Source organism: Nanorana parkeri, unplaced genomic scaffold, assembly GCF_000935625.1.
Source record: "Nanorana parkeri isolate BGI_ZX_2015 unplaced genomic scaffold, ASM93562v1 scaffold571, whole genome shotgun sequence".
Lineage (NCBI taxonomy): Eukaryota > Metazoa > Chordata > Amphibia > Anura > Dicroglossidae > Nanorana > Nanorana parkeri.
The window spans coordinates 757584-773195 of NW_017306839.1; the positions used below are offsets into that span (position 1 = coordinate 757584).

The window sequence follows — 15612 nt, forward strand, 5'->3', positions numbered from 1 at the left end:
AGCACGTCTCTGGCATCCCTTCAGCTGTGTCTGAAACCAGTCAACCAATCAGCATACTGCACAGCTAAAACATGGAACACCCAGTGACCAGCAGGGAGGAGCAGGCACATCTAAAGGGATCCCGCAGTCTGCCAGCCTCTTCAACCAAAAACTTAGAGCAAAGAGCAGCAGGCAGACCCAGTCATCACATCGCTGGGTCTCAAAACAGGTACTACTTGATAAACAAAATGATTTGATTGAAAAACTGAAAAATTGAAATAAAGATGAAAAAATATTTAACATTTCAGTTAATAAGAAAACAACAACTTACCTATTTCATCGACAGTAAAGGAGTATTCATGAAATGTGACGTTGTCACTGACCAGGCGGACTTGATATCCCACCCAAATCGATGTGTAGTCCTTATTGAAATAACATCCATTTTCACCAGCAGACACTGTGTCAGGGCAATCGGTCCAATTCAGGCCTCTAAGAAAAGGAAATATACGTGATAAGTTATTTTACAGAAAGTCAAGCAAAATAAACAATATCGATGTGCTTGTTAGCTTGTGTAGGTTATCCTGCTCACATGTTATATTGTCCAAGGTATGTATTTGCATAGTTGGTTTTCTTAAAGGGTACGTAAACTCTAAAAGTGAAGTTCTCCTATTTGCTTCCTTCTTAGCCCTTGTTAAGATAGGTGGCAGACTCCACCGCCCTTCTGAAAAGCATTTCACGGTGGATTGCTTCTCAGTGGGCAGTAGAGCAGAGGATGCCTGTGGTTCAGGACGCAATACTGCCCCCTTCTGAATACCGTTTAAAAAAAAAATCCCAATGGGGATTTTCAATTGCAAAACTGTGCCGCATCCGTGTACCCATGTTGATTGCAATGGTCATGTTTGCAATAAAAGCTCAAGATTTAAAAAGTTTAAAATTGCAGCCACGTAAGGTTATATAAGTTTTTAGTTTAGGTTTAGATCTACCTAAAATTGATTTATTAGAAAAGTTAAGGAAATACAATGAATAAGATCATCATAAAAAAAGGCAGATTTTAAATTAAAAAGCATGAAACAAAAAATATATCCTTAATCATTTTACTGAACATTGTGCAATCCTTTCCTACACAGAAGAGCAGCAGTGAAAGTGGAACAGTCTGTGATCGGAACTTTTTATATGTTCATTCCATATAGCTCAACTTTATCTAAAATAATAATATTTTAGTGTATAATGTTTGTTATTGAAGAAGGAGATATTTACGGTTTTCTATATTGCAGCTTTAACAAGCCAGTTAGGTTTTGAAATTCCCCATAGGTCCAGTGACAAGTAAAGGTTTCCTGCTGGGGGGATCGACACTCTGTGACTCTTGGCCACCCAGAAGGATCTATAAGAGAGCAAGTTATTAAAAATATTGTTTACATCTTTATTCTATTCTAAATATATGACATGTATAGGATGCTAAGATACAAGTGTGCATTAGAGATAGTATGTTTAAGACTAGTGGTTCTCAACCTGTGTAGCCTCAGGACCCAAATTTGTCCTTGGTCATCAAGTCGTGACCCAAGTCGCACCGCACTGGAATGCGTGGCATTGCGGTACCGGGTGCAGGCGATTGAACGGTGGGTGGTGCGTTTGGGATGCCATTCAAATTAATGGCAATGCAACACACCTCTCACACAAGAATGCGCGGTGGGTGCGATTGCGTGGTAAATTGCGTTAATCACACAGGACTGTGTGATTAACGCACTGTACTAGTGAGAACGGGCCCTCAAGAACACTAACAGACACACACAACCACAGACACAATCTCACACACTCACTTTTTAAGATCCATCCAGTCTCCCTATCGTACGAGTGGAGTGGATCCTAGGCCTGGGGTCCAGTGTGGGCTGCTGTGCTGTGACGGAGCTCCATCCATATGTGCATTGCTTGTACATCTCCCTTACGGGCCCTGTAGAGGTGCCAGAAGCCAGAATGTGATGTCACTCCAGTCCAGGCACCTCTACAGGACACGTGAGGGAGCTGTAAGCAATGCACGTATGGATGGGGCTACCTCATGTCCATAGCCTCATACCACCCCAGCTTAAGCTGGCACTGCTAGGGGGAGGCTGATGAGCCTCTCTCCCAGAAAAGTGAAAGTCATGAGGTGACCCACTGAACATGGGGTCGCAACCCACTTTTGGGTCACGACCCGCCAGTTGAGAACCAAGGATTTAGACTATTGCAGTGTAGTTTGCAATAGTAGTATAATGCAAGTTCAGTCATGGGTTACTGCAATGTGCGTTAATGCACAGCAAATTGAGCCGTTTGGCATGGCACCAAACACAGTGTAATGTCAGCAGGCAATGCACTCATGCTGCAGCACAATGGACACTGAGCCCATTATAAATGAATACCATGTGTGTGGTGATGCACAACATATCGCTACAGTGTGGCCCTCAGACACTTATAGCAAACTTTTGAAACTCTGCTGGGTTTTTATTTTTTAAATTTCAAAAGTTTTTATTAATATTTTCCAAAAGGGAGACAATACAAAGATCAAGAAAATAGCATCAACAATGGGATATTACAAAACCAGCCCAACATTGTTACCTTGCATACCATGCCTAAAACATTATGTGTAGATGGTATCAGCTCACAAGAGTAATTGGGGCTCTAAGCCCAAACAGCCATAAGAAAATACGTCATGTCAAACTCGATGGACATGTGTCTTTTTTAACCTGACTAACTATGTAACTATGTCAGTAGCAAAATAATGAAGGTATACCTTCTTTATACTTTTATAAGTAACAGAGAGCTGCTCTGCATCCCTAACCATAGTATACCACACTAACCACTGGGAATCAGAGACTAACTGGGGTTATATAGGAGGTAACCATTGGTAAGATTCGAAAAAGAAGGGTTTTTATTTTTTAACCTCCTCCTGCCACTAAGCTGTTTATGCATGGCCTTTACTGCCTACGTCTGACCTTTCACAAGAGTACTTACCTTTCACCATCCTGAGATAAAAGGACAGACACCCAAGAACCTGTATACAGAGGCATCAAGGTGCCATGCTCAAAGAGTAACATAGAAAGACCATATTAAATGGAATGGCTCAATACACATGAGAACTAAGAAAAGCATTGCTTCATGCTTGAAATGCTTGAAATAATGTGGTCTACATCACGTGTTTATGTTGATGCTGCCACTGTCATTCTCCTGGATACCTCTCCCAATCTGGCTCTGCAAAATGGAACTCCTCGCTTGTATACAGTAGAAGCATCTGACACTTGTCTATACAAACCCTAGGGGGTTTATTTATCAAACTGTTCAATCAACACAACATTTACACAAGATTCACCCACAATTGAATTTAATGGAAAATGGGTGAATCTTGGATGAAGGTTGTGTGAATACTAGATGAAAACATTAACAGACCCCTAAGACTTGCACTTAACCCTACCCAAATCTGACAATATCCTAAACTCAACTCTTCTTTTGATTAAAAAATCATAACTGCTCCATCAAACTAGGGACACATCTGGGAGACATCACTATATATTTCAGTTAATTTCTTAACACATAAGGCTGGTGTAAATAGCAAATGATGCACAAACATAAAAAAAATTAGCAGCATTACATGTCTTTATTATTTTCTTCTGCAAAGGTCCTCTGGTGCTGACTGCCATAGAGCTTAGCGGTTTCCGCGGGATGGGTGTAGGTTGTTCTGAAAAAGAACAAACAAAAATAGTGTGATACATACAGTTAGGACATTTGTGACATAATGGGGTTGATTTACTAACCTTATAAACACACCATGAACATGTATACACCTCTGTAGTGTGTTCCCTCCCAGCATGATCTATGGGTGGAATCTAAACACCTTTGTAGTGTGTACACACCCAGCAGGTGTGTTGTGTAGAGCCCTGCCCTAAATTGCAATGTGATGTTGTGTAAATTAGCTCTACATTGTGTTGCTTGCGTGGAAATATGCTTATAGAGACTTTTTGGTTGATAAATACGCTTTGCTGTGTAAAAATCACACGCACCTGGTGCGTGCGTGTGTTTAGGTTAGTAAATCACCACCAAATGTCAGAATATATGCAATTGAATTCCAGATCATGTTCCTGATTGTCCCAAACTGGGTTCATGTTTCTTTCCTTTCCTTGTGGCCTACAGCAGCCTTGGAAGATACAGGGTCTGTAATGTGGACAGGAGTAGCTAATTGATAAAGTTGGAGTTTATTACCATTAATGGCATAGGGATGGCAATTCAAGTGCTGCCTCAAGGTGTAGAAACTCATATTCAATCCTGTCTGAAAATCACAGAAGTAGATATTTCTGTTATGTGATTAATACCAACAACTCCCCTTCTAGCTCCTGCCAATGGCATTCCTCAATAGAGTGAACATATTATTTCACAAGATGTTGACGCACAAATATTTCTAAGCCTTACTGGGTACCAGTTACAGTGAGAACAGGTACCACTAGTGGTACTCACCCCACACTTTGGGAAATGCTCTTGTTGGAGCTCTTGATATAACTACAGGCAGTCCCCAGGTTACGAACAAGATAAAGACTGTAGGTTTGTTCTTAAGTTGAATTTGTATGTAAGTCGGAACAAGTACATTTTTAAGTGTAACTCCAGCCAAAAAAAAAACATTTTTTCGTTTTGGATAGCATAGGGAATGGTCATGTTTGTTTTGCTGTCTGTTCCCCTTGTTCAGAAGATTTTACCTCACTTTCTGTCCCTATGACAACTGGATTTTGAAAATTTTGGGTTGTCATGGAAACAAGGATTGGTGATAAAGCTTCAGTGAAGACACCTTCTTCCCATGATCTTTCAGGAGTGACTTTCCCTTCCTAGGAGTAGATTTCCTCTCACTTCCTGTTGTTTCAAGGACAGAAAATGAAATTAAATCTTTCCGGCTGCATCAGCGGTAGTTCCATCCCTGCCACCAGTTATACAGGAATACAAATTCTGGCGATACTTTATACAACAATGCAGAATACCATCAGCTTTGTATAATGTTGCTGGGATTTGTAGTCCTGCATAGCTGGTGGTATTCAGCATTTTTGTATAATCATTTTACAGCAATGCTGAATACCACCAGCCCAGCTACAGTCCCCCAATCCTCCCTTTCCCTCCAAGCCAGCCATTACCCATACACTCCCCAACCTCACCTAACACATGCGGGCTGCAGCACCTCTTCTCCTGCATCCTTGATGGCCAGTGGAGTGGAGGGACCACAGGGGAGGGTCCACACGATGACCCAAACAGCAGGATGTGGCTGCCTGGTGGTGCCTGCAGAGTCTCGTATTGGCTCCGTTATGCTAACAGTTCTCCTAATTGACAGGCAGTTGCACAGTCGCCTGTGTGCATCGGATCCCCGCACAGCTGCCGGCGCTGGTACATACAGCTGTCACTCAATGTCACCGACTTTACTGCAGTTCATTGCACAAAGTTTTTTTACAATGAACTGCAGGAAAGTCTGTGGCACAGAGTGACAGCTGTATGTAGTTGTGTCCCTACACTGCGGGAGCTGCAGGTGGCAGAGGCAAGGAGCGGGACTCGGGAGCGGCATTAATCTGGGGGCGGGGAGGGAGAATCTGACCTCGGCTCGTAAGTACGGGTTGTTCGTAAGTCGGGCACTGCCTGTATACGCAACAAACTAGAACAGGATTGCATTTGAAGAAAGCAGTTTGTGATCAGGTGGGAATGCAAAGGGTTCCAATGCACCTATGATTTGTAGCATGTGTGGTGACATGTATGTGAGCATGCATGTGAGGATTTGTTTTCCTTGAACACTTTTGTTGCTTTTACATCAGTGGTGCTAACGTGGGTGTCTGTCCACAATAACTTTAGCATGGTTGTGACCAGACCATTTAAAAAGATAATATTAAAACAATGCTTCTTGGTATGGTGTATATTGTGTGTGAGTTGATATTTTTAGACGGCATACCAAACATGCATTCCTTTCAAAGTGAACAGGCTATGCTTTTCCCCTGCAGCCACTAGATGGTGCTGTGCAAAAAGCATGTATATGTTCTGCAGCAAAAACAGAAAGAAGAAAGAAGAAAACCATTGGGCAAGGATGCTGGAGTTGCTATAGTTCAAAAAAAAATCATTACTTTCAGCAGTCTGACAATGGTTGGCAACTAGTTGTTGTGATTGTCAAGTTCAGCAGGGCAACACTTTAAGGAATGAGCTGCTATAAGTGACACTTTAACAGGGTTATTCACTAAAGGGTGAAGAGTTTGGAGAAGGCCAGAGAAGTGAACAATCTAGGCCAAAATAGCTGATTTGTAAAAATTCTCCAATTCAGCTCACTTTCCAGTTCAGCTATGTTGTCCTAGATTGGTCACTTCTCCTGCCTTCTCCAAACTCTTCACCCTTTTGTGAATAACCCTGTAAGTTTATATTTAAAACTTAGGCAGATGTGAGCAGGTACACACATTTTAAGTACAATATATTTAGACATTCTTACAGAATGATCCAGAACATGTTCTCTACTTTTGGTGGATTCTGGATTGCTTCTTCCACTGAAAATGTAACTGCAGTAAATATGACGTCTATAAACTGAGAGCAGACATTGGATGAAGGTATCTAGGAGATATCTGCACAAAGGTTTAGCTAAGCTTCAAGACACCACACATAATATTTGTACCCGAGTCTATCCATCATAGTTAAGGTAAGGGTTGGGAGGGAGAGTAGGAGGGACAGGACTTTGAAGCTGAAATTACAATTTACACAAAAGAACACCCTGAGCACTTCAGCCACCATGGAACGCAGCTCAAGGTACAAAAAGGCACCTCTAGGTGCCTCAAGTTTATGTCTGTTCATAAACTGTATGTTTATGTTCAATTATGTTCAGTTTATAGGAAAACAACTACTTACCAATTTCATCAATGGTGAAGGTGTATTCATGATAAGTGACATCGTCACTGACAAGGCGGACATGATAAGGCACCCAAATTGATGTGTAGTTCTTACTGAAATAACATCCATTTTCACCTGCAGACACTGTGTCTGGGCAATCAGTCCAATTCAGGCCTCTGAGAAGAGAGAAGATACATAATAAGTTATTTTACAGAAAATCAAACATAAATGGAGACAATTTTTATCTTTTTGGAGGGTTAAGGCCCCTTTAAAATATAACCCCTTTGAGTAAACTCTACTAATTGAAGCAATACTTTTATCAACTATAAAGGGTCAACAGGGAAATTCACATAGCAGATACAGCTCTCCTGTCCTAGGTTTTTATTTTTCAGGCCATCCTTCTTGGTATTTGTGCCCTTGTGCTCCGGGTATAATTCTCAGCTTGCAGGTCAATGATTCTCAACTTGCATTTAGATGTAATCTGCTTGAATTTGAGATCAGTATGAGACGCTTCTGAGATCATTCACCGTTCACCGACAGATGCATTTGACTTGCAAATGACCTCTGACTTACGACTTGAATTTGACCACCTCAAGGCCCTGCTTCAAGTTGGGGTAACTAGTAGTAATTAATGACATTCAATTTGTTTTGTAATGCTGAAGATGTTTTGTAGCTTATCCAAGCCACTTTTTTAGTTCTGATGTGACAGGAAAATATCCCAGCATTTATATCCACACAGGTACTACAGCACAGACACCCTAATCCAATCATCACTGAAAGGCAGATGTTGATTGTCCAAGAACAGGATGAAAAGTTGTGGAACCAACTTGTTTTAGTTACATAATCCTATCCTTGGTGTCAAAAATGTCTGCATAGGTGTTAAACCTTCAATATATGTGGCTGAAATTTTGAATTTTGTCATATTGCCAGGGTTGATATGTCAAAATGGCATTATATGTTCAAGACAGATGGTCTCATAGACCCCAAACCTCTGTTTAGGGATGGTAGGACCAGTTTGATGTAGATGACCTTTGTTACGCCTTTTGTGAACCAGATGTCCTTCCTGTTGAAAATGTGTACCTTACTGTCCTCAAAAACGATGGGGTCTATTCACAAAACTGCCGTAGGCAGCCGAGTGAATAACCGACCCGAAGTGAAGTGTACATCTGGTGGCTTCAGGTCGGCCGAACATGCTCAGCATGTTCGCCCGACCCGAAGTGCAGAAGAAGTTCGACTCAGCCCATCCAACATCTGGATCGGCTGAGCCGAACCTCTGGCAGGCTACTGCTGCTGTCCGGCCTATTCTCATAGATGCCGAACAGCAGTGAGTGAATAGCCAAATGCCGCCTAGCGGCTGTTCTGCTCTGCACCTCAGTGGTCCTGAGCAGAATAGAAAAACAGTTAAAAAAAGAAGGTAAAAAAATAGAAAACAATTGAAATGATGGCAGATAGCAGATGAAGCAATAGGTTCTTTGCTATCTGCAAGTTGTTTTTTAGTATTCTGAAAGCTGCTGCCGTCAGAATAAAAAATAAAAAAAAGTCAGCATAGGAATGCATAGCTAGATTCCTATTGGCTATTTCAATTTGCAATATCCAATAGCAAGCTGGCTATTGCACCCGCCCTCTGCTGCGATCAATCACTAGAAGGGGACCTGATGGAAAACTTCAGGTCCCCTCTGCTGATTGACAGCAGCAGTGGGCGGGTGCAATAGCTAATTTGCTATTGCAAAGTGAAATAGCCAATAGGAATGTAGCTATGCATTCCAATGCTGTTTATTTTTTTATGACTGACGGCGCCGGTGACAACCTCGGGATCTGTACGGGCTATAGTGAATAACCGATGGGGTCCTGGGGCCGAAGCTAGCCCAAGCATCAGCTGAAGCTACGGCTAGATTATTTAGCGGCTTTGTGAATAGACCCCTATGTCTCTTTTTTATGTGTAGAAAAACTGTATTAACTTGTAGAATTTTCCCTCCTATGCTGGGCCATTTGTTTGTTTGCTTTTTTTTTTACACCACAGACTTCTTGACACCAATGATGGGATAATGTAGTAGAACAGGGTGGTCCGACAACTTTCACACCTCCCATTCTGTTCTTGGACAATTAACATTTGCCTTCCCATGAGAACTGGATTAAGGTGTCTGTGCTACCTGTGAGGATATATAAATGCTGATGTGACACTCGTCAGAACTGAAGAAGTAGCTTGAATAAGCTCCAAAACATCAACTGCTCTAAGCTGCTTTTGAAATTTCAAATGACATGGAGAGAGAAGCAGTTATAATGTGAGCAAAAGTCCTCTGACTCAGATTAATAGCCCACTGCAAGCGACATGAAGGGACAGCGATTCTTAGAAAGTGACAACAGAAAATGACTAGACAGGGCCCCGCCTTTTGAAAACCTAATTTAACCTGGCAATAGTAAATGTGAATTATGGAAAACTGAGTTAACTTTAACAGCTTAGAACAGTGTCATGTCTATGCTTATAGAAGAAAGAGTAGGTTACCAGCACTCAGATTGATTTAAATAAGTCCTTTTTTATTGGACATACGTGTCACAATAGTCAAACAGCTGTTTGACTATTGTGACACGTATGTCCAATAAAAAAGGACTTATTTAAATCAATCTGAGTGCTGGTAACCTACTCTTTCTACTTTGTGCATTACACGGTGCCATCCGTGGGAGTTACTGCAAGCACCTCATCTCTACTGGCCGGGACTGCTGAAAGGTGTGCGGAGAGCACCCTCACCAATCACAACATGTCTATGCTTATAGGAACTGGTGCCTGTTCAGAGTTTCAATCTGCCTGTCTTTTGATGGAACAATTTACAAAGCAAGAGGTGTTCTTGGTAAACTACAGCAGTTATTAATGACATCTAGCTGGTACCAAGACCCATCTACTCTACTAGGACCAGGGTTCTTGCTAATCACTTAATGGAAAGGATCTTCCTGACTTCCAGCAAAGCAGATGACATTGGTTTGGCAGCAAAGGTTTCAGATGTAGGACTATGGCATGACTCTGAGAATCCTTGTCACTTAGGGTGCCCATAGATATCAGATGACAGTGATGTGATCGGTTTATAATTCCATGTCTATTTGTTGGTGCTGTGCCTGTGTGGGATACAATAACCTGACATAATCACGACTGTCCCCCTTACACCAGCACCTACTGAACTGTCCCTTCCCCAGTGACACTACTTTGCCAAGCTTACAGGTTAACATAGAGCCACACTCTAATGTTCATGACCCTCTTTGCCTTCTAAGAAGTCTGTCAGTGTTAGCTTGTATTTATTTATGTTATTTATGTTAGGTGACAAGCTTTATGGTTTTGAGTGTGATGTTAGTAGGTAGTATTCATGAAATGTCAGCATTTATTAATACAGCAGTCTTCCTAAATATGTTCTAAGAGGAAATACATTGATTGAGATTGTCATAGAAATGTGAACGTTTAAATTAAAAGCTCAGATTACTGCATACATACTATAATGTTACAAAACAACAATCAAGTATGTCTTTAATCATTTCACAGTAACGTTGCGCAATCTTGTGCAATACTTTCATACATAGAAGAGCATAAAAGAGATACTTTACGGTTTTATATATTGCAGCTTTAACAAGCCGGTTAAGTTATGAAATTCCCCATAGGTCCAGTGGCAGGTAAAGGTTTCCAGCTGGAATGATCGGCACTCTGTAATTCTTGGCCACTCAGGAGGATCTACAAGCCACCATTAGAAGTGTTAATAAAAATAATGTTTGCGTTTTTATTTTAAAAACATTACAATCATATGCTGCTAAGCCACGAGTATGCATTACACATGAACAGTCAGATGGTTCCATTCATTAGCTAGTCAACTTATCCCGGATGGCAAGCAAGCCAATTCTACGATGGTCATTACCTTAAATTCTCTTTGTAAGTTGTTGTGTTTTTTTTGTTTGTTTTCTTTTTAAGCTGCTCTTTAACTATTTAGATATTTTCTGTCTAACCTACTTAACATAAAAGATCTCAAAATTTAAAGTGTATCTAAAGCCTTCAAGTTTTATTCCGGTGTCCCGGCTGGGTACAATGTACCCTATCTATCTGTACTGGTGACCAGTGATGGAGAATCCAGTTGTCAACAGGAGAGCAGGTGACAGGAAATCTTCCAATGCGGACACCTGTTCTGGTGACAACTCATTAAGAGGAGATTTTCCCTAACTTCACAGATTTGTATCTTTTTCCAACTTTATTAAAAACTGCAAAACATAGTTGTGGTTTTACATAAAATGTTAAGGCCCTGTTTACCCAAGCATCAATGTGGTACGCATAGAGTGTAATGCAGAAACACCATGTTGAGCAGAATTGCTCTATAAACATTAGCACAGTGTTGGTTCAGGCTGAAATACATGTGGTTTGCCGCATGTGTCTATGTTTATGCTGCTGCCATTTTTCTGAATGTCTCTACCAATCTGGCCCAGCAAAATGCTGAGGAACGCAAGACCTGTACATGGAAGCACCTGACACGCAAGTAAAAAAAATCCTGAAACGGATTGCCTGATCCCTACCTACCCTACCTAAATGTGACTACATCCAGATGATACCACACTTTACTTAAGCTCGACCTCTATTCCAATTTAAAGAAATCCTAGAAGTCTCATTAAATTTGGGAAATCTGGGAAGTATCATGATATATCTCATTTATCTTCATCAAAAACAAAAGGCTGAAGAAACAAATAGCAAGTGATATTCAAACATAAAAACGTTAAATATAATAACAAAGTATAAAATATAATACCACAATTACATGTCTTTGTCATGCTATTCTGCCATGGTCTTCCAGTACTCTCTGCCTGTTTTTGCGAGCTAGAAGTAGGTTGTTCTAAAAAAAAACAAAAAAAAAAACGAATGTCAGATATACAAACTGCTCATCAAGAATCATAACCATCAGCCCAATTAATGCCTACGACATAAACCAATCATGGCTGTCACAGCACAGTTTCAGTCAGAAATTGTCCCAAAGGGATTCATGTTTGTTCCTTTCCTCATGCTCCTGTACAGAGTACTAAAACTGTATGGTGATGCAGAATCTGGGGCCTTATCCGACTACTGCAACGTTGCAAGAGAAATAAGAGAAAGAGCTTACTGATAAAACTCAGGCTTATTACCGCCATCTAGGGATGGCAGTTAAGGTTCAGCCTCAGATGACAGGTCTGTGGACCAGCTAGTCTGAAACCCATGAAAGTAGACGCTGATGTTCTATGGTTTATATCAGCAGCTCCCTTTAGTTCCTGCCAAAGCCAACTCTTACTATAGTGAACCCCCATGTGTTTTTCTCTCCACACTTTGGGTAACGTTGTTCTTGTTGATGTGCTATGTATACATGATAAAATAGGCCATGCTTGAATTAAAAAAAAACTGGAGCCTTGCTTTGAGCTCAGTACTTCCCGAGTCACTCACCCAATGTGTATGAAAAATCAGAAGTGCTTAAAGTGGAACCATGGACAATGGCAGTCCCTCCTGTAACGTACAGTAGTTGTAGAACCCAATGTTCCTGCCACTACCCAGATAGCAAGCAATTGAGCTGCAAGTTTGAAAATGACTTGCTAAACTATTGTTAGAAGCTTCACAATTTTGTTGCACAATTACAGCAAGTCTGCATTGCAAGTCTCCAGATCAACGTGCTTTGCAAAAGTGCTGTACACTTGCAGAGCTCTTGCTAATACCTGCAGGACTCTTGCTGTAGACTTGCCAAGCAAAGTTGCTACAAATTCAAAAAGTGTCAACTAGAACTTGTGCTGCAAGTGTTTTGCAAGTCTACAACTTGCCAGGGAATGTGTGCAGCTAGTTATATAAAAAATTACAATTTAACCCTGCCACAAGTTTGTGGCAAGTTATCCTTGCTATCTGGGTATTTCCTTTAATGGAGAACTATGGGGTTGAGGCTTTTCCCCATAGTTCTCCTTAGGGTAACGGAAGGACACAAACTAGCGTCCTCCTGTCACCCTAAGCTCAGTATACCACAAACTACAGCTCACGGTATACTGAGATGCCACAGTATACCGCAAGCTACTGCTTGGGGTATACTGAGACGCCGCAGCTGAAGCGGATCCCGACAATTATGTCTGGATCCGCCCAGCTGCGTGAGTGACAGCTGGCTCTGCCTATCTAGAGGCAGAGCCAGCTGTACCCGCCCCCTCCCCCTTCCGATCTGCCAGTCAGTGCTGGTGCCGGAGCGGGGAGGGGGGAATCCAGCCCCTCCCCTTTCAAGGCAGAGAGCTGTGACAGGATCGAGAGGTGAGCGAACGCCGGTATGTGTTCGCTCACCTCCCGATCTACTGAGCCAACCTGTGACAGTCTCACTGTCACAGGTCGGCTAGAACTATGAGGAGAGTGAAAAGCACTCACCTCATAGTTCTCCTTTAAGGACCAATGTGACCAGCACAAATGGCAGTTACAGGGTTTGGAACAAACCATATTATACTACTATAGGTGCATACAACAGTCAGTTTTTGTTCATATAGTATAAACTAAAATTTTGCGCTGAAGTTGCTAGAGGGCCAGACCATTATAAATAGGGAAGCAGGTTGTTTACCACAACGGTAGAGGTGATTTTTTTCTGAAGATGTGGGTAAACAACGCGATTTAACAGCCTTTGAACATGGGATGATTGTTGGCGCTCGGAGCCATGGAGCGAGTATCAGCAAAACAGCAGAATTCGTTAATTATTCAAGAGCAGCTGTTGTTAAAGTGTTTAAAGACTGGACTGTCAGCCGAAAATCTGGGTCTGAACGTGAGAATTAATCTATATATCTATATATTATTGGGGGGGGTAGGAGAATAATGCCCGAAACAAACCTATTGTAATATCTAATTGATATTTTACCAGTTAGTCACATACATTTCTCAAGTTTTAACTGTAGATATTTGCATCTTAAATGCTGGTACACATTATATTTGGGTTTTCTAACCACAGCTTCAATAATTCAATGCATTGGCATGCTTTACTTGCGGTCTATAGGCTTGTTGAGTAGATTCTTCCTCCTTTCCTCTCTTGGTGACACTCAGTTCATTTGTTAGTGCTAAACTTCCTGTCCTTGGGGCTCATTCTGCATACATTTGTTTGGTGAATCTACTATGGAGCTACTGCTGACAGTGGATGATGCTCTCCAAACAAGGGGCAAAGGAAATTTAGCACAAAGCAACGCCCATGATCTCACCTAGACAGGAAGTGAGGGGAAATCCTCCAAACAAACAGTAATACAAAACTAACAATGGATATAACCATTGCATGCATATTCAAAATGAAAAAACAAACAAACAGTATATCATTGTTCCTGTGCCGAAGAAAACCCATCCTGCTTCCCTCAATGACTACCGCCCTGTAGCCCTGACCTCAGTAGTGATGAAGTGCTTTGAGAGACTGGTCAGAGACTTCATCATCTCTTCACTACCAGACACACTAGATCCACTACAGTTTGCTTATCGGCCAAACCGCTCAACAGATGAGGCCATTACTCATCTCCTTCACACATCACTCACTCACTCACCTGGACACTAGAAAGGGCAATTATGTCAGAATGCTGTTTGTTGACTACAGTTCAGCGTTCAACACTATAATTCCCTCCACACTCACCACCAAGCTGAAACACCTGGGACTCAGCCCATCTATGTGTCAGTGGATCTCCAACTTCCTAACTGGCAGACCACAGGCAGACATGTCTCAGCCTCCCTCACCATCAGCACTGGAGCTCCTCAGGGTTGTGTTCTGAGCCCCCTGCTGTACTCACGGTACACATATGACTGTATGGCCACTACCAACTCCACCACCATCATCAAGTTTGCTGACGACACCGGCAACAATGAGATGGCCTACTTGGAGGAGATTAGGAATCTGGAGAACTGGTGTCAGAGGAACAACCTCCTCCTTAACGTCAGCAAGACAAAGGAGTTGATAGTGGACTTCAGCAAAAAGCAGGAGAGGAACGACCAGACCCCCATGATCAACGAGAGCCCAGTGGAGAGAGTGGACAGCTTCAGATACCTCGGTGTCCACATCACGCAGGACCTGTCATGGTCCTATCACATCAACACCGTGGTGAAAAAGGCTCGGCCGCGTCTCTTCCACCTCAGACGCTTGAGAGACTTTAGACTGCCCGCTGAGGTGCTTAGGAACTTCTACTCCTGCACCATAGAGAGCATTCTGACGGGAAACACCACAACCTGGTTTGGGAACAGCACCATGCAAGACAGACGAGCTCTTCAGAGGGTGGTGCGATCAGCTGAGAGCATCATCCGTACCAAGCTCCCTGACCTGAACTCAATCTACAACAAGCGGTGCTGGACCAAGGCCAGGAAGATCGTGAAGGACCTCAGCCATCACAACAATGGACTTTTCTCTCTGTTGAGGTCAGGGAAGCGCTTCCGCTCCCTGAAGGCCAACACAGAGAGACTGAGGAAAAACTTCTTCCCGCAGGCTATACGATCTCTCAACCAGATCTCCACATAGACATACACTCTACTGACCAGACTAAGGTTTTTTTACACTTACTGCACATCTGCACTTTAAAGAATGGACAATACACTGCTGGTCATCACTTTATTTCACTCACCCCGTACTGCTGCTGTTTGCAATCGCACACTTTACACTTTACACACCAATACACTTATATAGTTGGTATTTATTTATTAAGCTGTATTTGCATTTGGATTTTAATTTTAATTTTTATATACTTATATTCTATTTTCTGCCAATGTAAATTTAAAAAAAAATGTTATATTCATATTTTATTCTTTCTCTTATC

At 41.9% G+C, this 15612-nt stretch overlaps 1 protein-coding gene across 1 annotated transcript in view; it reads right to left on the reverse strand.

The window, feature by feature from the left end:
• The window catches only part of GHR (growth hormone receptor), a 108490-nt gene that overhangs the window by 14663 nt on the left and 78215 nt on the right, over positions 1-15612 (reverse strand). The window contains exons 3-4 of the mRNA XM_018562304.1: positions 13926-13940; positions 6856-7013 (exon numbers count right to left, since the gene is read on the reverse strand). Of these exons, the coding sequence (XP_018417806.1) occupies positions 6856-7013; positions 13926-13940 (173 nt within the window). The remainder of the gene's footprint in view (positions 1-6855; positions 7014-13925; positions 13941-15612) is intronic.